This window comes from Talpa europaea (assembly GCF_964194135.1).
Source record: "Talpa europaea genome assembly, chromosome: 2".
Classification (NCBI taxonomy): domain Eukaryota; kingdom Metazoa; phylum Chordata; class Mammalia; order Eulipotyphla; family Talpidae; genus Talpa; species Talpa europaea.
The window spans coordinates 3,519,387-3,537,994 of record NC_140068.1 but is presented as its reverse complement, the minus strand read 5'-3'; the positions used below and the strand labels follow the sequence as shown (position 1 = coordinate 3,537,994).

The 18,608-nt window shown below is 49.2% G+C and overlaps 1 protein-coding gene across 1 annotated transcript in view; it reads right to left on the bottom strand.

The window, feature by feature from the left end:
- The window catches only part of PRKN (parkin RBR E3 ubiquitin protein ligase), a gene marked incomplete at both ends in the record, with an annotated part of 806,365 nt that overhangs the window by 114,073 nt on the left and 673,684 nt on the right, over nucleotides 1-18,608 (bottom strand). The window contains 2 exons of the mRNA XM_084228791.1: nucleotides 5,697-5,846; nucleotides 16,464-16,525. Of these exons, the coding sequence (XP_084084917.1) occupies nucleotides 5,697-5,846; nucleotides 16,464-16,525 (212 nt within the window). The remainder of the gene's footprint in view (nucleotides 1-5,696; nucleotides 5,847-16,463; nucleotides 16,526-18,608) is intronic.

Below are 18,608 nucleotides of genomic sequence, written 5' to 3'. Positions count from 1 at the left end.
CCACAATTTCTTAACTATCTCTGGTTTTCACTTAATGTTTAACTTTTTTTTTTTTTTGGCAGTTGTTAAGTTTTGTTCTTGGATTTCTAACTTAAAATAGAAAACTCTTCAGTCAACTCTGAGCATTATTTTGAGAAAGAATCTGCAGACATATAATATCCCCAAACAACACCAAATTAGACGAAGATGTTTTGTTTATAGAAAACATATAAACTTTCTGTATTCGCCATAACTTTCTGTATTCCCAGGTCAGTGAGTATAAGGTATTCCATATTTTGTCACTGTTTTCCAGTAATAAAAGTGTCAACATTTTACTTTGGAGTCATAAAAGTTAGTGAGATAGCACTGATGAATAGCAATAAGGCTGGAGAAAAGAATAATGCATAATGTGAATTCCTCAGGAAATCAATTAATATTTTTTATGAGAAGTAGTAAAAATATGGTCAAGGGTTTAGCAGAGAGTGAGGTAAGACTGCTTGATCCCAAAACACATTCTTTGTTGCGCTCTGTCCATCAAAGTAAAAATATTCTGTGCTAAGACAAAATGAAAATTTCAGTGCTCCCAAGACTCATACATTTTATACACCATAATGTACAAAGTTCCGGCAGACTTTGATGGGGCTTGTAAATTGCAGTTTTTGCAGAACTCCCAGGCTCCTAATTGACTTTTTTATGGATTGCTGAACTTAGTATATTTTGGTGTTCTGAATTACATCCTGTGTGTGTATTTTGAGGGTCAGCTGTCGGGCCGGGGATGGATCTCAGGCCATGGTGGTGACAGTGCTGAGACTTAATCCCTAGGTCATTGGGAGGCCCAGAATTGCTTAAATTTTTAAAAAAAAAATATTTATTTATTTATACACACACTGGGTACAGTCAGAAGGGTGGGAGGGTGAGAGAATTCACCAGAGCCAGAGCAGGGAGCAGAACAGGCAGATGGACGAAGTACACTGCTGAGGGGAGCAGCGGTTGTGGCAGGAGAGGTCTGCGCGCCATGTGGGACCCTCGCCGGAGGCCGGGGGTAGAGCAGGCGCTGCAGAGGCTGCGGGCAGCTTCGCAGCCCAGCACTCAACCGCTGCGCCACCAGGGAGGTCCAAATTGCTTAAATTTTTTTGAAGAAGTTCTTACTGAGACAGGTAAGCCACTCTAATATTGGGGTAAATGGTACTATTGGAAAACAAACGTGATTGTATATTCATATTACTCTTACATTGGTAAGAGTCATTCATTCCTTCAATGATGGTTGAACCCCAAATCCAAAAGTTTGCTGAGCACAAGAATAGCCAGACTGAGGATAGGACTATAAAGGCATAGACTAAGCAAACACTTCATCTTGAATCCTGGGGGTAATATTTCATCTTAAATAGTTCTTTATAAAGATAATAAATTTGGTCCAACCACCATATCTCCATGAGGCCTTTTGTAGATGGACTGATATTATCATTTAAGTGGAGACCCCTATCTTCATTCATAACTGCTAGACACTGCTCTCAGCTGGCAGTCAGATCTAGTGATGGAGCAGAGGACCAGGCGACCTGGCTTTCTGATGGACATTATTATATGTTTGAATAAGAAACTCATAAATACTTAATGAGCATTTTATCTTAGCACCTGTTTTAATGAAGTCAAAGACAATCCAAATGCTGACATCTGCTTCCTCAGATGGAAACCACATACATTTGCTAGCAGGGGCTGGTGGGGGGCCACCAAGGAAGGCAGGAGAACATCAGCCCTACACAAGCTGGGGCTCTGAAAACATGTGTGTAGTCATCATCATGTTGGGTTAAGGTTTGCTTTTTTTTCCCTCTAAAGATTTATTTCATTCATTTATTTATGCATACAAGAGCTGGGGTATAGGCAGAGGTGCAGAGTGGAGTGGGACGAGAGGACTCACCAGAGACAGAGTGGGGAGCAGAACAGGCAGATTGGCTGAAATACACTGCTGAGGGGAGCAGCGGAGAGACAGGAGAGGTCTGCTGTGCCATGTGGGTAGCTCCCTGCCCGGGGATTGAACTGTGCTGCAGTGACTGCGGATAGCTTCATAGTGCTGAGACTCAACCCCTTGCGCCACCAGGGAGGCCCAGGTTTGGGTTTTAAATCCCGTAGAAGACAGGGAGTTTGGTTCTCAACCTTTCAACACATGAAATCTTTTTCTTAGGTAATGTCAAGGCTTTCTTGGAAACCTGCATCGTGAGGGTTGTACTTCTGAATATGTTGATAATTGAAGCCAGGTGAAGGCACAGATATCATGCAACAAACCTGTAACTGCAGCCTCAGGACCACTGGTGTTCACGATGTCTAGGGCTTCTGCATCCAGGACACTGGTTCTTCCTCAGCTGTGTGGTCAGTGCCTCTGTGTGGCTGCCGTGTGGGGTCAGGGGCTCTCTGCCGCCTTGGACAGCTCCTCTTGTTGCTGGCTGACAACGTGTTGGTGCAAATGCTGAGCACCCACCTTCCTGTAACTTTTACTGCGGGCCCTGCGCGGCCTCTGACACAAGACCGCGTTTCCCTCCACACAGTGGCTTGGCGTCACTCTCCTTCATCCAGAAAATACTGAGAACTGGCAAGAATGTACAAATCACAGCAAAACAGAACCCGCCAGGAAAAGGGAAGAGGCAGGCAGAGAAGAGGGAAGCCAAGAAAAGAGCTTCATGCCCATTCTACGAATGGCCCCCTCTCTGCTCAAGGGAGCCCGGCCATGCTCCACCAGGTTTTTGGGTGTCAGTTACCAGAGGGAAAACCTAGTGAACTCCACCCTCAGGGCACACTAAGATGCCCAGGAAACGCGCATCATGTTCCTCATGAAGGACAGAAAAGTCCATGGGATCTCCTGAGCCACAAGCATCCTATTTCTGGATAATGGCCTCAGGGTGAAAGTTGGCCTGTGCCAAAGTAGACGTGTGAAGAGCGACACACAAGGACTGGCATAGTGAGGTCTGGTACAGGGACTGCCCCCCTGCGGGAGACCAGGTGTGACCCAGGGATATATTCTGGAATCTTTGGAAGAATATTCTGCAATTCTGTCAGTTTTTTCCCTTGAATATTGGGTCATTGATAGGTGAGCTTTTGATAAAAACTCAGTTTTTAATTAAATAACGAGCAAACATGAACTTCCCTTATGCCAGGCACTGCTCTGAAGCATTTATACTCATTATATCATTTGAAACTAGTAATAACCTAATACAAAGTTATATGATATACTTTATTTTAAAGATGAGGAAACTAAGACAAAGAAAGTTTAAGACACTAGCCAGTAGGAAGAGCCAGGATTTGAACTGCAGGCACCGAGTGCTGCCCCTTTAAACGACAACACATCCCGCAAGGATTAATATCCTTTGTGAAAGTTGAGGATTTGAACAAAAAGGCAATGATGATGGCAATTCTTCTCCATCGAGAAGCCAAATCCTCTGTAATTGATGTGAGTCTGACAGGGAGTGTGGAGGTCGAGGCAACACGGCAGGGAGGGAAATGAAAGCATCGATTAACTGCACATTTTAGAAAATCCTTTCTCTTGGTTCTCCTCAGCCCTTTCAGAATAGAAACTGTGGTGGCTGAAAGTGTGTCATGGATTCTTTGATGCTCTTCCGTTCAGACGGAGCCGACTTCCCTTCCCTGTCAGGCCAGGGAGTCTAGAACCCCACTTCTAGGACCAGCCTGAGCAGAAGTGGTGGGTGCAGCTCTGGAGAGCAGCAGTCACACGGGTGTCCCCCCCTTGCTCTCTGTCTCATATCGCTCGTTCGGGGAAGTTGGCTGGCATCCTGGGATAAGGAGCCACAGAAGACAGCCACGTGGTGTGGCATGGTGACCCTCTGCCATTAGCCGTGTATCCCCAGCAGAGCCTTCAGATAATCTAGTTTCTCCACAGCCCAACAAGAGACCCTGCACTGGAGCCCCCCAGCCGAGCGCTCGCCGGTTCCCCACCCTCAGAGACCATGAGGTAATCCAGGCGCAGTAATCAAGTGGTTAAAATCGGGGACTGCTGTGTAGCCACAGACAACTAACACACAAACTGACGCGCACACTCCCCCTGCCCCCCACCCAACAAGACAGAAAAAATAAAACAAAGTTAAGCTCATTGTCTGGAATTTCCATGGACAAAGAACTATCCTGACGAGACCTCCTTCCTCAGAGTAAGATTTGCCGCCCACAAGTCTCTCAACCCAAAGATATCAAAGCAGCACAGTAGCCCCCCCCCCCACCGCCCCAGCACGTTTCCATGATGCGGAGCTTAAAAGTGGCTGTTACTTACTTATATCAATCACGTTGTGTCAAAAAAGGGAAGACGGAGGTGTTAAAATGACGTTCAACTTGTATAAAACTTGAAATTACAGAAAACCTTCCAAGTTCTTAAAGTCAAATGAACAGGAATTGCCACAAACTGGGTCAAAGAAACTCCCACCTCATCAGGAAAGTGAACGTCTCAAAATCCAGCGTCCAAGGATGGAGCGACGGCTGACAATCAGCCCGCAGAAGCTCACAACCCCACCGCGAGTCAACAACTGCTGTAACATTTGACACGATCACAGTCCAGAGCCCTCTAATCCCAGAATCTGAAGCCTGCTGTGCCACGCAGACTGGGTGCAGATTAAACAGTAATCTTAGAAGTGATATTTTCATGACAACGTTACTTGCATTTGCATTCCAGCACAATTACGATTATTAATCCAAAGGCATTTCTTCCCATTCAGGCGTCATGGATCTCATTAGCTTTCAACTTCCACGTCCTCTACTTTATTGCTCAGCCCAGAGTTTTGTGAGTCCCGCCACATGACAAACAGGAGGCCCCACAAATGGCGACAGAGACCCAGTAAGGCCCAGGTGACTTACAAGCCCCAGCGAACATCAGGCCAGGGCAATGTGCCTCTGCCTATAACACCCCATTCTCCCACAAGGCTTCTCATGAGCTGGCAATTTTCAAAGAAATGTTTTCCCATCAAAATGCAATAGCGTTTCACAGCCACATACCCTTTCCTGCTTTCTAGACCTGCATGAAATTTAATATCAGGCTTATTATCCATTTGTCATTTCAACCTAAATTTAGTAAACCTCTTTGCATTTGAGTTATGCATCCCCTGTCCCTTCCCTGTCACTTTGCAGCTGTAGATTCACTGGAGAAACGGACTAGGTCCTATTGGTTGGCTTCTTGGAGCAAACATTTTCCTGCTTCTTACTCTGCTTCCCTAAGAGGCTCCATTCGTTTTGCTCATCTCTGTTTAAAGTGATTTGTAGGACTCAATGGCATTTCAAGCTTTCCATATTAATCTTCATTTTATTTCTTGAAATGCTTAAGCAAGCAGCATCGCTAAGACATTACTGATGGGGAATTCTCTTTCCCCTTCACTCCTGTCTACTTAAAGCAAACTCTGAAGAAATAATAAATGTTTGCTCCTAATCAGCTAAGCCCTGAAAGAAAAGTTTGGGTGTCTATTCTAGTGAGCCACCACATATAAGAATAAATACATTGCTAAGCAATTAGAGCTTAGGAAATCTCAATGGGACTTGTCTCTCCCTTCCAATATGTATATATTCATATCTGGGTTCCTCTGAAAGAATGTCAAAGCTGTTTTCTTATCCACCCATTCAAAAACGTCTGAGTTCAAAGGAAAATGAAAATAAACAAAGCTATAATCCCAGCCAAATTGTCAAAGCCAACAACACACATACAATTGGCACCCAGGGGTGCGACTGGTACTCACCCCACAGCCCAGGCCGTTGCCCCCTTCACACGTGACCTTCCTCTCTCCTGGCTGGGGCAGCAGTCCCGCCCCACAGCCGGGACTGGGGCACAGGACACCCCCCATCTGCAGCACACATTCCTCGGCGCCATACTGCTGGTACCGGTTGTACTGCAAAAATGACAAAATATATACATATATATTAAGATATGAGGTTTTAGACAAAACATACTGATGGTGCGTGGGATTTCTTGTTATTCAATTTCAGCAAAAACCAGAGAGGGGAAGGCGGATGGTCCAGTATAGAGAAACTGGAATTAATCAGTTCAACTGGTAAAACAGATAATGCAGTGTTTATTTTTTGCATTTCTAGAATTTGCTCTCAAAAAACAAATTGTTCCAAAGTTTTTCTTAATATTACTTCTGCCATCTGCATTCAACAGTCTCATTTCATACAAATATTAGGGAACATACCTATATATTATGTGTAGATACTTACAAGCTAGTATCATCAATCTTATCAAGTAGTATATTTTCAAACCTTTATTCAGGAATCTATGGGTTTTTAAAACTGTTATAAAAACAGGTCCTGATATTTCTCCCCTGGCCCCATGGTAATTGTTGGCAGCCCACACATGATCACAGATCTTATTGAGTTTGATGAAGAAGACATTGATGTTAAAGAACAAAATTTGCCTTTTGTCATTATCCTTACTCTTTAAGCATGATTTCTTAAACCTTGACTTTATTTCTTTGTGCCACTGCTTTGCTTGATTTCCTTTCATGGTTTCACCAGCCTGCAGAATAAAAACTAAACTCCAAAGTTGAATTTTCAAGGTCTTCCATGTTGCTGCCTGAAGCTGTCGTTTCTCTTGCATTATTTGATCGTGCTATCCTATAAACTTAGGTCAAGACACATGGATTTGACTAACTGCTAATTAATTTATGAACATTTATTGAGACACTACTGTGTGCCAGACACTATTGTGGGTGATGGGGATGAAAGACTATAGTGACAGCCTTATCATCAGATGATGATAAGTGGGAATGAGAATAAAAACAGAAGAGAGAGAGATTCCAGGACAGGTGAGGGTCCAAGTTTTAAAGCACACACCAGGGATGAGGGAAGGCATGATAAAGAAGGCACATAAACGCTGCTATTATTCTTCTAAGTGGAAGATGCAGCATCACTGAGGTCCAGAGGGCAGACTGTGCTGGGCAGAGGCAGAGCAAAGAGGCCAGTGTGGCTGGAGAAGGAGAAGTAACAGACGTGAAGTCAGACAGGTACTAGGGATTCAGAAGAAACTCTGCTGGTTATTCTGAGAAAGATGGGAATGGCTGGAGAATGTTGAGCTGCAGAGCGACACACGTTGACTAATCTTTCAAAGAGAACCATCTGGCAAGAAGGCCTGGTGGGCTGGGGGGCAAGGGTGGAAGCAGAGAGCAGGGAAGGAGGTTATTTCAGCAATTCAGGTGGAGGACGTGATGGCTTGAGCCAGGCAGATGGTGGCAGTGGTGGGAGCAGCCTTTGAATTCTGGTTATATTGGGAAGGTAGAAATGGCAACATTTTAGGCCGACTGAATATACTGTGTGAGAGAAAAAGGAGATTCCTGGTGTGGGTGGGGGAAGGGAGGGAGGGAGGGGAGAGAGAGAGAGAGAGAGAGAGAGAGAGAGAGAGAGAGAGAGAGAGAGAGAATTAGAAAGAATGTCTACCAAGACTGGAAGACTTGGAAGAAGACAGAGGTAGGGGTGTGTGTGTGCGCACGTGCATGAGCATGTCCATGTATTTAGGGGGTTAAGAAAAGGAACCATTGTGCCTCCCCTGGTGGCGCAGAGGTTGAGTGCTGGGCTGCAAAGCTGCCTGCAGTCTCTGCAGCGCAGGTTCGATCCCCAGCCACCGGCGAGGGTCCCACATGGCGCGCAGACCTCTCCTGCCGCCCGCTGCTCCCCTCAGCAGTGTACTTCGTCAATCTGCCTGTTCTGCTCCCCGCTCTGGCTCTGGTGAATTCTCTCACCCTCCCGCGCTTCTGACTGTGCCCAGTGCTTGTATAGATAAATAAATAAATCTTGGGGAAAAAAAAGAAAAGGAATTCTTATTTCTATTTTACTTATTTTCAGCCTAACAACCTATTACCCGATTAAGTCAAAATGTTGAGCAGCTAATTGAAATATGATTTTAGAGATTAGGAGAAAGATGTGGTTGTAGGTGGAAGTCATTGCTGGGAAGGAGAGTCCACGAGACCTCCCATCCACCCACGTTCTCATTATTTTTTGCCCCAGGAAAAAAAAGATGACTTGGTCGATGCCCTTGTGCCAAACCTCCCATGCCAATGTCCTCTCCCCTTTCTCCCTGGGAGTCTGGTGGAGCACGAGGGCACCCCATGCATGTAGGAAGGAGTGAAAGTGTAGCCCCAAAGTTATGTAGACATGTGAGAGATCAACAATCTAATAAAACAATCAAACAACAACAACAAAACAAATGCCTCTGCAAACACGCCAAGGGCACGCATGCACACAGTTACGAGAAGACCGTTCTTCTCCATGGGACAGGTTGAGCGAGAAATACCTGTTTTAATAAATGAACTAGAATCTGTGAATCGATGAGGCAAGACTGTAAAAGCTGTCATACACATGCAATTATCAGGGGCTCAAATAAAGACATTTCGCCAGGTGATGGAAGATGAGAGAGTTTACACAGCTGGCGGGTTTCATGTCAACCCTCATTCCACGAACCTCTTAGAGACCTCACCTATTAAGCTGTGCCTCCCTTGCACCCCAAAATGCCAAGAAAGAAGTGGGGGAGCTGTGTTTCATGACCTGGACTTCTCTGGGCTTTGTCTGTGCCTCATGATCACCCACATGCTCAGGATTTATTAGTAAAGCTTGACACTGGGTGATCTCGGTGATTTTTGTCTGATTTGGTAAGCCAGCCCTGTGTTCCCTCAATGACCATGACGTGGGGTGGGAGTGACTCAGCAGCTGCAGGGAAGGCGAGGAGGAGCCAGCACAGGATTGAGCAGCAGCGGCCTGCGGGCACTTGGAGACCGGGCAGGCTGTGTCAGAGGTGCCATGAAAGTGCCAGCCATTAACCTCGTCTTCACCTTCACGGGAGCTGCCAGTGGGGTCAGGAAGTGAGCTTGCCTGAGCCCTGAGCGGGACCTTCCCGGGACGGAGCCGAGCAAGGCGAGCGCTGGAGGAGAGAGATTCCTGGAGGGGAGAAGGGATGCTTTTCCAGGCCTTTGGCTGAAAAGGGAGCACAGACGTGGGGCAGCAGCTGGCGGGGACTATGGGCTGTGTGGGGTTCCTTAAAAATGGAGAACTAGCCCTGTGTTAGTCTGCCGAAGGGAAGGAGCAGGAAAAGCAGGGCAAATGCATGATTTCAGCTAAAGAAAAGCAGTGACCTTGACTCGGTGAAGGAGCAGGCTCTGAAGGAGGCGGGATGGAGTTTGGCCAGGAGGCAGGCGGCCATCCTGGAGGCAGAAGGGCCGGGTGTGTGAGGATGAAGAACAGGCTGGATGGTAAAGCAGGAGGGTGGAGGCCAGGAGGGGGATTTACCAGGCAGCACCCACAGCCCATCTGAGGCTGGGTTGTGTGTGTAAAGGGAAGCGGCTTAAGCTCACTTTGTCAGCCTTGCATGGGGAAGCAAGAAGGTCCTGTCAGGTGTGTGTCTGAGTGTGTGTGAGTGTGTGCACGTGTGCAGATGTGTTAATATTTACCTGCCAACTTACGCGTTGAAGCCATTATTAACACGAGTTTCCAAATTTTCAGCTATTCTTGCATAAGGTAGATAATTACAGACCGATACTGAGGATAATTTATGGTTGACTCTATCATATTTGCAAAAATGTTTGAAAATAAAAGTTCACATTAACAAAGCATAGCACGCTACACCTCGGGAAGAAAACACCTTTTGTATTTTGTCAGATTATAGTGAGAACACAGCCTGTCGGTGTGATCTAGCCAGGTGCAATCTCCACTCATTCTACGCTTTATATTTTATTTATTTGGGGAGTAAATTATTCACTATTTATGCATATCCTCATGGATTCTCTTAAGTACGGGAAATATTCATTTTAAAGTATAACATTCATAGAAGTTTCAATAAACTTATATTTTAAGAATCCCAGGCACGAGTCACGGGGTTGTATTTTATGTTCATCATCACGCTGAGGTTGTATTTTATGTTCGCCAGGCGGTTAGAAGGGTTGGTTTGGGGGGAATATTGTTCTGTAATGCAGCGAGGGTCACCAGTTCAGCTCCCACACGGGCCGTCTGCTTCCCCTTCCTTGCTGGCCGCCGACTGTGCGCGCATCCGTTAAAGGAACACGGGACTCCCGGGGGGCCGGAGCGGGCAGGACCCGTGGCCCAGCCCCACGCCTGGCCAAGCGCGCAGAAGGCCTCTCCTGCATCAGAGGGGAAGGGCAGCGTCTTCATGGTGTCGAATTCGCCTGCTTTCATGAGAAGGGGGAACGAGGAGGAGGAGCCTAAATTTTGAAACTTGAAGTCCAGAGACTCCAGGTAGAAGGAAAATCTGCGAAACTGGAGAACGTTCTGTCAGAGGGAGTCAGGGTTTGTCAGCCAGCCAGGCGCTGAATGGAGGCCTGTCAAGTCCTGTGAGCCAGGAAGAGGACTGCTTTTGTGCTGCCACGGAATGTTCCAGAGGATCTTTTTGGGGGTGCTCAGGCAGAGCTTCCAAAGCAAGCCCTGTGCAGGCTGGGCCTCCTTTGCCTTTCTGCCCTGAATCCTGGCTTCTGTGAGGTCTTAGCCACAAGTACTGGGGAATCCCCTCCCTGGGTCGCCTCCCTAATCCAGCTGGAGGACAGAGCCCTCTCAGGGGGGAGATCCGCGCCCAGTGCCAGGCCACCGTGCCAGCGCCGGCCTGCACAGTTGCTCCATCTGGCCTGGGAAGTAACCGGTGAGCCCACGGGGCAGGAGCTGCTATCAGCTCCAGCCGGCAGGCTGGGCCCCACGCACAGCAGGACTCGAGGCCACCACGGCCCTAAAGCTGTGGTTTCTCAGAGACAAGCAGCTGCCTCCACTGTCATTCTCCCCCATCCCCATTAAAAAAACCAAAAAACTATTGATAGTGCTGAGACTTTAGCCCCTGTGCCGTTTGATCCCCGGCCAGGGAGCTGACCCACAGGGCGCAGCAGACCTCTCCTGTCTCCCTGCTGCTCCCCTCAGCAGTGTGTTTCAGTCAGTCTGCCTGTTCTGCTCCCCACTCTGTCTCTGGTGAATCCTCTCACCCCCACCCCTGCATCTCTGGCCTGTACCCCAGCTCTTGTATGCATAAATAAATAAATCTTTAAAAAAAACAAAAAAATAAAATATCCAGAATAACTTAATAGAGGAACACAGACTTTTAATTTATCCATTTTCCCTATTTTCTGTATGTAAAATGCCCTATTTTCTGTATGTATTCAAGATGGTTCAAAAAGCAGCCACTGAATTCTCAATAATCTCCACCGTCTTTTTCCTCGTGTGCAGGTTGTTCTCCTCGGGGGGCTGGTGACAGCCCTGGGGGTTCCTGCCACACTGTTTGAACTCTGTTCTGTTTCTGACCATGCTGATTTCATCCCTGGACATCTGTCAGAGGCAGAGGAAGTAAATTGGCTAGAAAAAGGACTGGACCTTGGTGGCTGCCTGGAAATCACGATCTGCAGGACGGCTGAAATCACATGGCACGAGGGCATAGACCAGATCCCAGCGAAAACATAACCGGAGCCACAGGCTGTGCATGCATTGCAATCTATGAAGGTTTTTTGGTTCTTTTAAGATGTTTCAGATGCTATGATGCCAACAAATAGCTCAGATTCCAGTGGCCGTGGAATCTTCTGGAAAGGAGGTCAAATCCAATTGGCATCTTCATCCCTCTGCCATGTTGTGGCCCAAGGCAGTGTCCACAGGAAGATTTGAAGGCAGCTGCCCTGGAGCTACTTCCCTGGCAGGGGTTTCTGCCACGGGGGAGACTTCAGAGCCTTTCGGAGCTTTGCAAACAGAGCCTCTAGCACATGCTCCCGACGGGCACACAGCAGCGGGCACAGTGCCTGTGGGCACGGATTACATCCCTTAGAAGGGCTCCCAGGCCTCAGCCCTGTCGGCCTTCACAGCCGTGTAGCTGTGTCTGGTCCCCAATACTCACTCCCGCCCCCTCCCCGCACCCACCACCCCCCGCCTTTTCTTTTCTCTAAGACACAATTTCTACGTCTCTCCCCGTGGTCATTCTCCAGAAGTCGCTTGTCCAGCCCTGGGGGGGAGGGGAGGAACCTCTGCTGGTTTCGGGTGAGCCCAGGCCTGTGCAGCGGGCAGTGGCCGCTGGTCTGAGGCCGTGACCCTGGCTCACTCGGGGGTGGTACCCTCTCAACCTTCATGACTCAGGGCTCCCTGCTCCTTATCTCAAACAGGCCTCACCCCAATCACTGTTTCCGTCTTAGCGTAATCTGGGCCTATGACGTCCATGCTCGGCATTTACCCACCATGAGCACAGCCATGCGCCGGGAAGGATCTACAGTGCCTGTTGAATGAATGAAGGCTGTTTCCTGGGAACTCTGGGGGTGAGCCTAAGGTCGGGGAGTGGTGGGAGGGAGTTGCTCTGAGATGCAGTCTTCCTAGAAGCTCCCTGTGGGCTCCCAGGGGTCACACCTGTTTTCTTTCTGGCTCTCCTAGAACCCTGGGTGAGCTTAGCTTACCTACACTGTGCCAGGAGCTTCGCCAAGAAGCTGGCAGAAGGGGGAGGGGCGGAAAGGTGCTTCGTGAATACGAGCCGCGGATCCAAATCAGAGAAGGGGCAGGAAGCTAAAGGAGACGTATTATTTTAAATCCCCAAGGGTTTTCTTCTACATGAAGTAGGTAATGACTTACAGCGTTTAGAGATTTATCTTTAATCCAGATGGCAAATGTCAAGTGTTTTCTAAAGGGGCCACATGCACAGACCCGGGGGACTGGGAAGTGTCTCCACCGCCTGGTGATGGATCCAGCGACTAAACAGGACCTGTGTGGGTTCTATCCACTCACACTTTCTTTTCTTTCATATATATAATAATTTACCAAATGACGCTAAGATATGTGTGTTTTACATCATTGTTCATTTTTGCACAACGTTTGCTTTCTCCTCTCAGATGCAGTCCCCGCAGAATTCCTACCACCGGCTCACCCTGCACCGTCACCACAGTCCCTGGTGCTCTTCCCGCCCCTGTCTGGATCCCTCTCCCTCCCCCGCTGCAGAATGTCTCTGATTTATAGCTGCCTGCTGGTTTTGCTTATTTATTATTATTATTATTATTATTACATATATATTTTCCCTGATCCCTTATCTGGGCCCCCTCTATTCCTCCTATAAGTGAAACCATCACATATTTTTCTTTTCCTTCTGGCTTATTTCACTGAGCATCATCCCTTCCAGCTCCATCCGTGTTGCTGTGAATGGCATGAGCTTAACTTCTGTGACGGCTGAGGAATATTCCATCGTGTCCATGGACCACATCTTCATCCTGTCATCTGCTTTTGCCCATTTGGGTTGTTTCCACAGCTCATTGTCAACAGTGCTGCAATAAACAGAGGGTGCAGGCATCCTTTCGAGTTATGTTTTTGTGTCTTTGGGTAGATTCTTAGGGGTGGAATTGCTGGATCATATGGAAGCTCCATTTTTTAGGAGACTGAGGAATCCCCAGACAGCTTTCCATGGTGGTTGGACCAGTGTGCATTCCCAGCAGCAGCGTAGGAGAGTTCCTTTTTCTCCACAGTCTTGCCAACGTTTGCTGTTGCCAGTTTTTTAAAATATATGCCGTTCTCACCGGTGTGAGGTGGAATCTCGTTGTGGTTGTGATTTGCATTTCCCTGACAACTAGCGATGCTGAGCATTTTTTCATATGCCCGTTGGCCACTTACATTTCCTCTTTGGAGAAGTGTTTTTTTAGCTCTTCTGCCTATTTTTTGACTGGGTTGTTTGCTTTGTTTCCATTCACACTTCCTAGTGAAATTTCCACTTATTTTAGTGTCAACCTGTTGCTACTAACTCAAGCTATTGGGGGAGTATGAGCAGCACTTCAATCAGTAATACTTCCGCGGAGCGCTTAATGTTATAATTCTATTTCTTTCCAAAAATTCTAAGAGGCGACTGAGGGTCCCTTTTCCTCTTGAAGGCTAGCTAGGGAGTCCGGAGATTTGCTCGAGGCCCCTGTAACATCAGCATAAAAATTCATACCATGGAATGATGAAAGTTCCTCAAGTACCTGAGGCGCCCGAGGGCTTCCCCAGCTCCTGGTGCGTGTCTGGCCGACGGGCAGGAGCCCTGTGCTCCCTCTCTGGAGCCTCCCCGCCATGTGCTCCCAGGCCACAGCTGCTGTTGTTACCCCCAGGACACACGTGTCCCCGCTCCGTCCTTTCACATCAGTCACCGGAGAGGTCCCTGGTCCCCACGTTGTCTGGTCTCACCCCAACCTCACACACGTCTCTGTACTCCCCATTCCCTACCCTGGCCTCAGGCACCCCAAGTCCTGAGCCCAGGCCCCTGCTGGGGGAACTCAGGTAAGTCAGGGGCGATGCCTGTAACTTCAGCCTACTCTCGCCTTTTCCTCAAATTCTCCTCATGGAAACTGGCCGTGAGGACAGCTGCGGCCCTCCAGCCCCTCGGAGCCTCCTGGTGTCACTTCGTGCCACCAAGCTCTGAGCTGCCCCAGGTAGAACTGTTTTCCTTTCTCTTTCTAAACCCTCCCGCTTTGGGTTTTAAACTACACGCTCCGCCGTGCGTCCTTCCTTCTCTGCCACCAGCCACGGGTCTCCTCCCCTGGCGCCCGCCATCCTGGAGGCTTCAGGTGCCAACTCACCACCACGACTCCAAGTCTGCTCTGGTGGTCTCGGTGCCCACACGGCGACGCCTCCTGGACCCCTGACCTCATCCTCTATCTTGACCCGTCCGCCCACACTGCTGGGCGCCCCCGACCTTGGCCAGCACCGCGCCTTCTGTGCAATCTCCACGCCACGTAGCCTCGTCTTCAGCCAACACCCGTGTCTCTTGGACTCTTCTAGAAACCAAACCTCCGGCTCACGGGCCCTGCTCCCTGGAATGAGCCGGCATCGGGTGGCTTCAGGGCCTCTGCCTTGCCTCGTCCTCTGCTCATCTCTGTTTCCAGAGGTCCCGACTCTTTCCTTTACAGCGCTCGTGTCTTTACTCACATGCCCCCTACGCGAGACTTACCGTGATCACTTCGTATAAATGTCACCTCTTCCCTTTATTTCTGTCCGCGGCACCGACAACAATCTGCAATTCCATCCTCGGACATGTGAGTGTAACGGCACAGCCAGCGGCAACGGGCGCCTCAGCGACTCTCTTTTCCACGGCCCTGTCCCCATAACTGAGAGCGGCACCCAGCACGTAGCAGGTGCTCAGGGGGTATCTGCTGGCTCGCAGGACAGGAGGATGGAAGGAAATGTGTTTCCAGGAAATGAAGATCACTGCTGTTGTGATGCACCGTGTTGTCATTTAGCACAACTAATCAGAGTAATATTGATTTTGATTGTGGCTCAATTAAATTTTAGGCGACTACGAAGTGGCCTGAATTTTATGCAAATCCGAGGAGATGATTACAGTTGGCTTCTTTCCCTCCTAATCACCCAGTGGTTTTAAACCAAATATGGAAACAATTTGCAAATATTGGCACAAGCTAGAAGAGAAGGCTCCATTATCTGAGTGAAATGTCAGGGTAACAACCAGTGACTCTTGCCTCGAGAAACCCCCTCAGGCTTTCCGGGAACACGGCTGGGAGGCACAGGTGTCTTCACAAACAGGTATGTTTGGGAGGGGTGAGGGCTGGCGATCAAGTCTTGCCGGATAATTGATTTTGTTTCTGTTTGAGTAAACATTTATGCCTGCTATTCTGGAATCTGCAGCACGAAAAAATGAAGGAGGCAGATTGTCACCTGTTAACTCCAGGAGTTAAAGCGATTCCAGTTCCTTATCCTGCCCTCATCACCACCCTTCTGTGTCTAATCTCAGTTGGAAGTGAGGAATCCAACCTTCATCACAGGTAGCGAAGAAAAACACACAAACCCAACACTCGACAGCACTGAGCTGCCATGTCCTCATTTTCCTGGCCTCTGGCCAGAGTCGGCCCAGACCAACTTCAGGAGGAAAACCCAAGGGCGGGTCGGGCGGGCAGCGCCCGGTCAACCACCAGGTGCCTTCCAGGATGACGACTCCGAGGGGTGACGGAATAGAGACTGTGATTTCATACAAGGATTCCGAGGTTTATTTCTGAGCAAGGGCGAGTATGCCGATGTACAGGCAGACCTGGCAGTGCCTTAGTCACCTGGCGCCTCTATTTAAAATCTGACAGGATCGTCTCACGGAGTGACCACGGCATCGCAATGACTTGCTCTAAGCGTGTGAGAACCGTGTCCACACCCCCGGAAGAGCCTGTGGTGGGATGGAGAGACCACACCGAGCGCAGGAGCCCCGTGACAGCTGCACACCCCACGGACAGCACCCGGGGCTGCCACGAAGCCCCCTCGGGCGCCGCTCGTCTGGGCGCGGCGCTGCTGCTCTGCTCTGCGGCTCGCTCCCACGGCGTCCTGAGGCGAGGCGCTGGCAGGCAGCAGATGTACCAATTACTAACCTGTCAGGCCTGATGGATAGGCGCAGCGAAGGTGTCCTCACACACCCCCTGGCAGGCTTCTCCCCCGCGCCGGGCCCCCCAGGGTCAGAGCCACACTCGCCTCCCCCGGCCCAACTGTCTCGTTAGTGTCTGTCTCTCGCGGCCCTGGGTGTAGACGGCGTGGGGCGGACTCACCTGCTCTTCCCCAAGAATCCTGAAGTGATGGAGCTCTTTAATCAAGGAGTTGCGGCAGCCAGCTGCGGGAGAAAAGGACTCATCAGAAACGGCTCTGGCCATTCCGGGGGGCCGCGCTCCTGCAGCTCTCGCTGCACTGACCAGAGCTGCCCGCCCGCCCGCTGCCCTGAGGCTCCAGGAAGGTGCCGTGGGACCCTGGCCCCAGGTCCTCCCCTCCTGAGGGCGATGTGGCCTTCGCGGGACCCTAGGACACCATGTGGTCTCGGCCCAGGCGGCCACCGGCCCCCCAAGGTACACCCTGGCGTGGGCCGGGGCGCAGAGCTGGGTGGGCCCCTTTCACCCCGGCACAGCCCTGCAGGCCACTTGCTCCCCAAGCTGCATTTCCTTCCAGCCAAAGGACAGCATCTGCACCATGAAATCCAGTGTTTCTTTGCGCACTTTGGCATTTGTGTTTTCCTTTTCATCTGATTCATACATTTTCATTTGGGCTCTAGTTGTATCAGCAGGCAATGTGTCTCTCTCAATTTATATTAAAAAATCTTATTTTACGGAATAATTTCATTCAACCTCAGAAGTTTAGCAGGATCCCCCCCGCCCCCCTTCAAGCGGTCCTTTACATCCCTCAAGTTTGAGAAATAATTTGACTGATTTCAATGTCAGGCAAAATAAGAAACAGAATTTCAAATGAGGTTCGTCTCAGAATTTGTATGCCGGCTCTCTCCTCAGACATCAGGGGAAGGATTGATGTTGGCGATCGCTCAAACATCAACACCGGGAGCGGAGACTGGGTAATTACCCGAAACACCTGGGAGCTGCAGCGAAGCGGGATAAACAGGGTGGATGGGGCAGGTAGCCCCGAGTAGGGGGCAGGCTTGGAAGGCTCACGGTGCTTCAGAAGAGCGAGGAGGGCCCGGCTCCTCTCTGCACATCGCGTGGGGACAGACAAGCGCAAACTTAGTGTGTCTGGAAGTGCCAGGAGCCAGACCCAAACTGCTCCCTGCATTCTGGGGGGGTGTGGTGGCCCTGGAATGGGAGGGGTCCTGTCAGAGTGGGGTCCTCCCTTGATCCTGAGCTGCTGGAGAGGCTCTGACCACCTGAGACCCTGAACTGAAATGACCAGGGTGAAAAATGAATGAATGAATGAATGACTACACATGCTTATTTAATACTAGAAGTGTTTGGGGGTTTTATTTAGAAGTTTGGGGATGTTTCTGTGACCAGAAATGCGGCTGGGGAACTTGTTTTTTGCCTCCGGTAAAATCTGCCTTGGTATGCATCCTTCAAGTTGGGTTCTTTTTATTTTTTATTTTTTTAAAACATTTTATTTTATTTCATTTTATTAATAGAGGCATGTTTTTATTTATTTATTTATTTGTTTGTTTGTTTTGTTTATACAAGCACTGGGTACAGTCAGAAGCGCGGGAGGGTGAGAGAATGCACCAGAGCCAGAGCGGGGAGCAGAGCAGGCAGAAGGACCGAAGTACACTGCTGAGGGGAGCAGCGGGCGGCAGGAGAGGTCTGCGCGCCATGCGGGACCCTCCTCTGGTGGCTGGGGAGCAGCTGGGGATCAAACCGGTGCTTCGCAGCCCAGTGCTCAACCGCTGCGCCACCAGGGAGGCCCTCAAGTTGGGTTCTTAAAGTTGACGTTTCCAAGACCCTGTCAGGGACACTAACCGAGGACTTCTCTATGCTGAGTCTTAGGGCAACTGCTAAAAGCTGAATCTTCTGGATTAAAAGACAAAGATTGTCAAAATGGTCAAAGAAAAGACCAGACAAGAAACAGGTTAGCTGCCGAATCGCTTCTAGCAGAAGAAAGTCGGTAATTTGTTCACTTTCGCAGGTGACTTACCAAGTAAAAAATCCTTCCCCGGGCACAGGGTAGAAGCTGACACGACGGGGACATGCCCCTTCTCTCCACTCTCGGCTGGATTAGCAGGTGACAACCCTTACTTTGTTTTGGGAGAGTAAATGTGAAGCTCTGACTGCCTTGGCAAACACATTAGACGATGATTTTGGGGTGAGAAACACCGAACAATATAATATGTAGACACTGGCATTTTGCTCTGTTAATGAAATGTTTCCTCGAGAATAAAAAGGGCTGAGGAAGTGAGCTCGGTGTTGCGTCTAGCACTGGTTTTGGTGTGA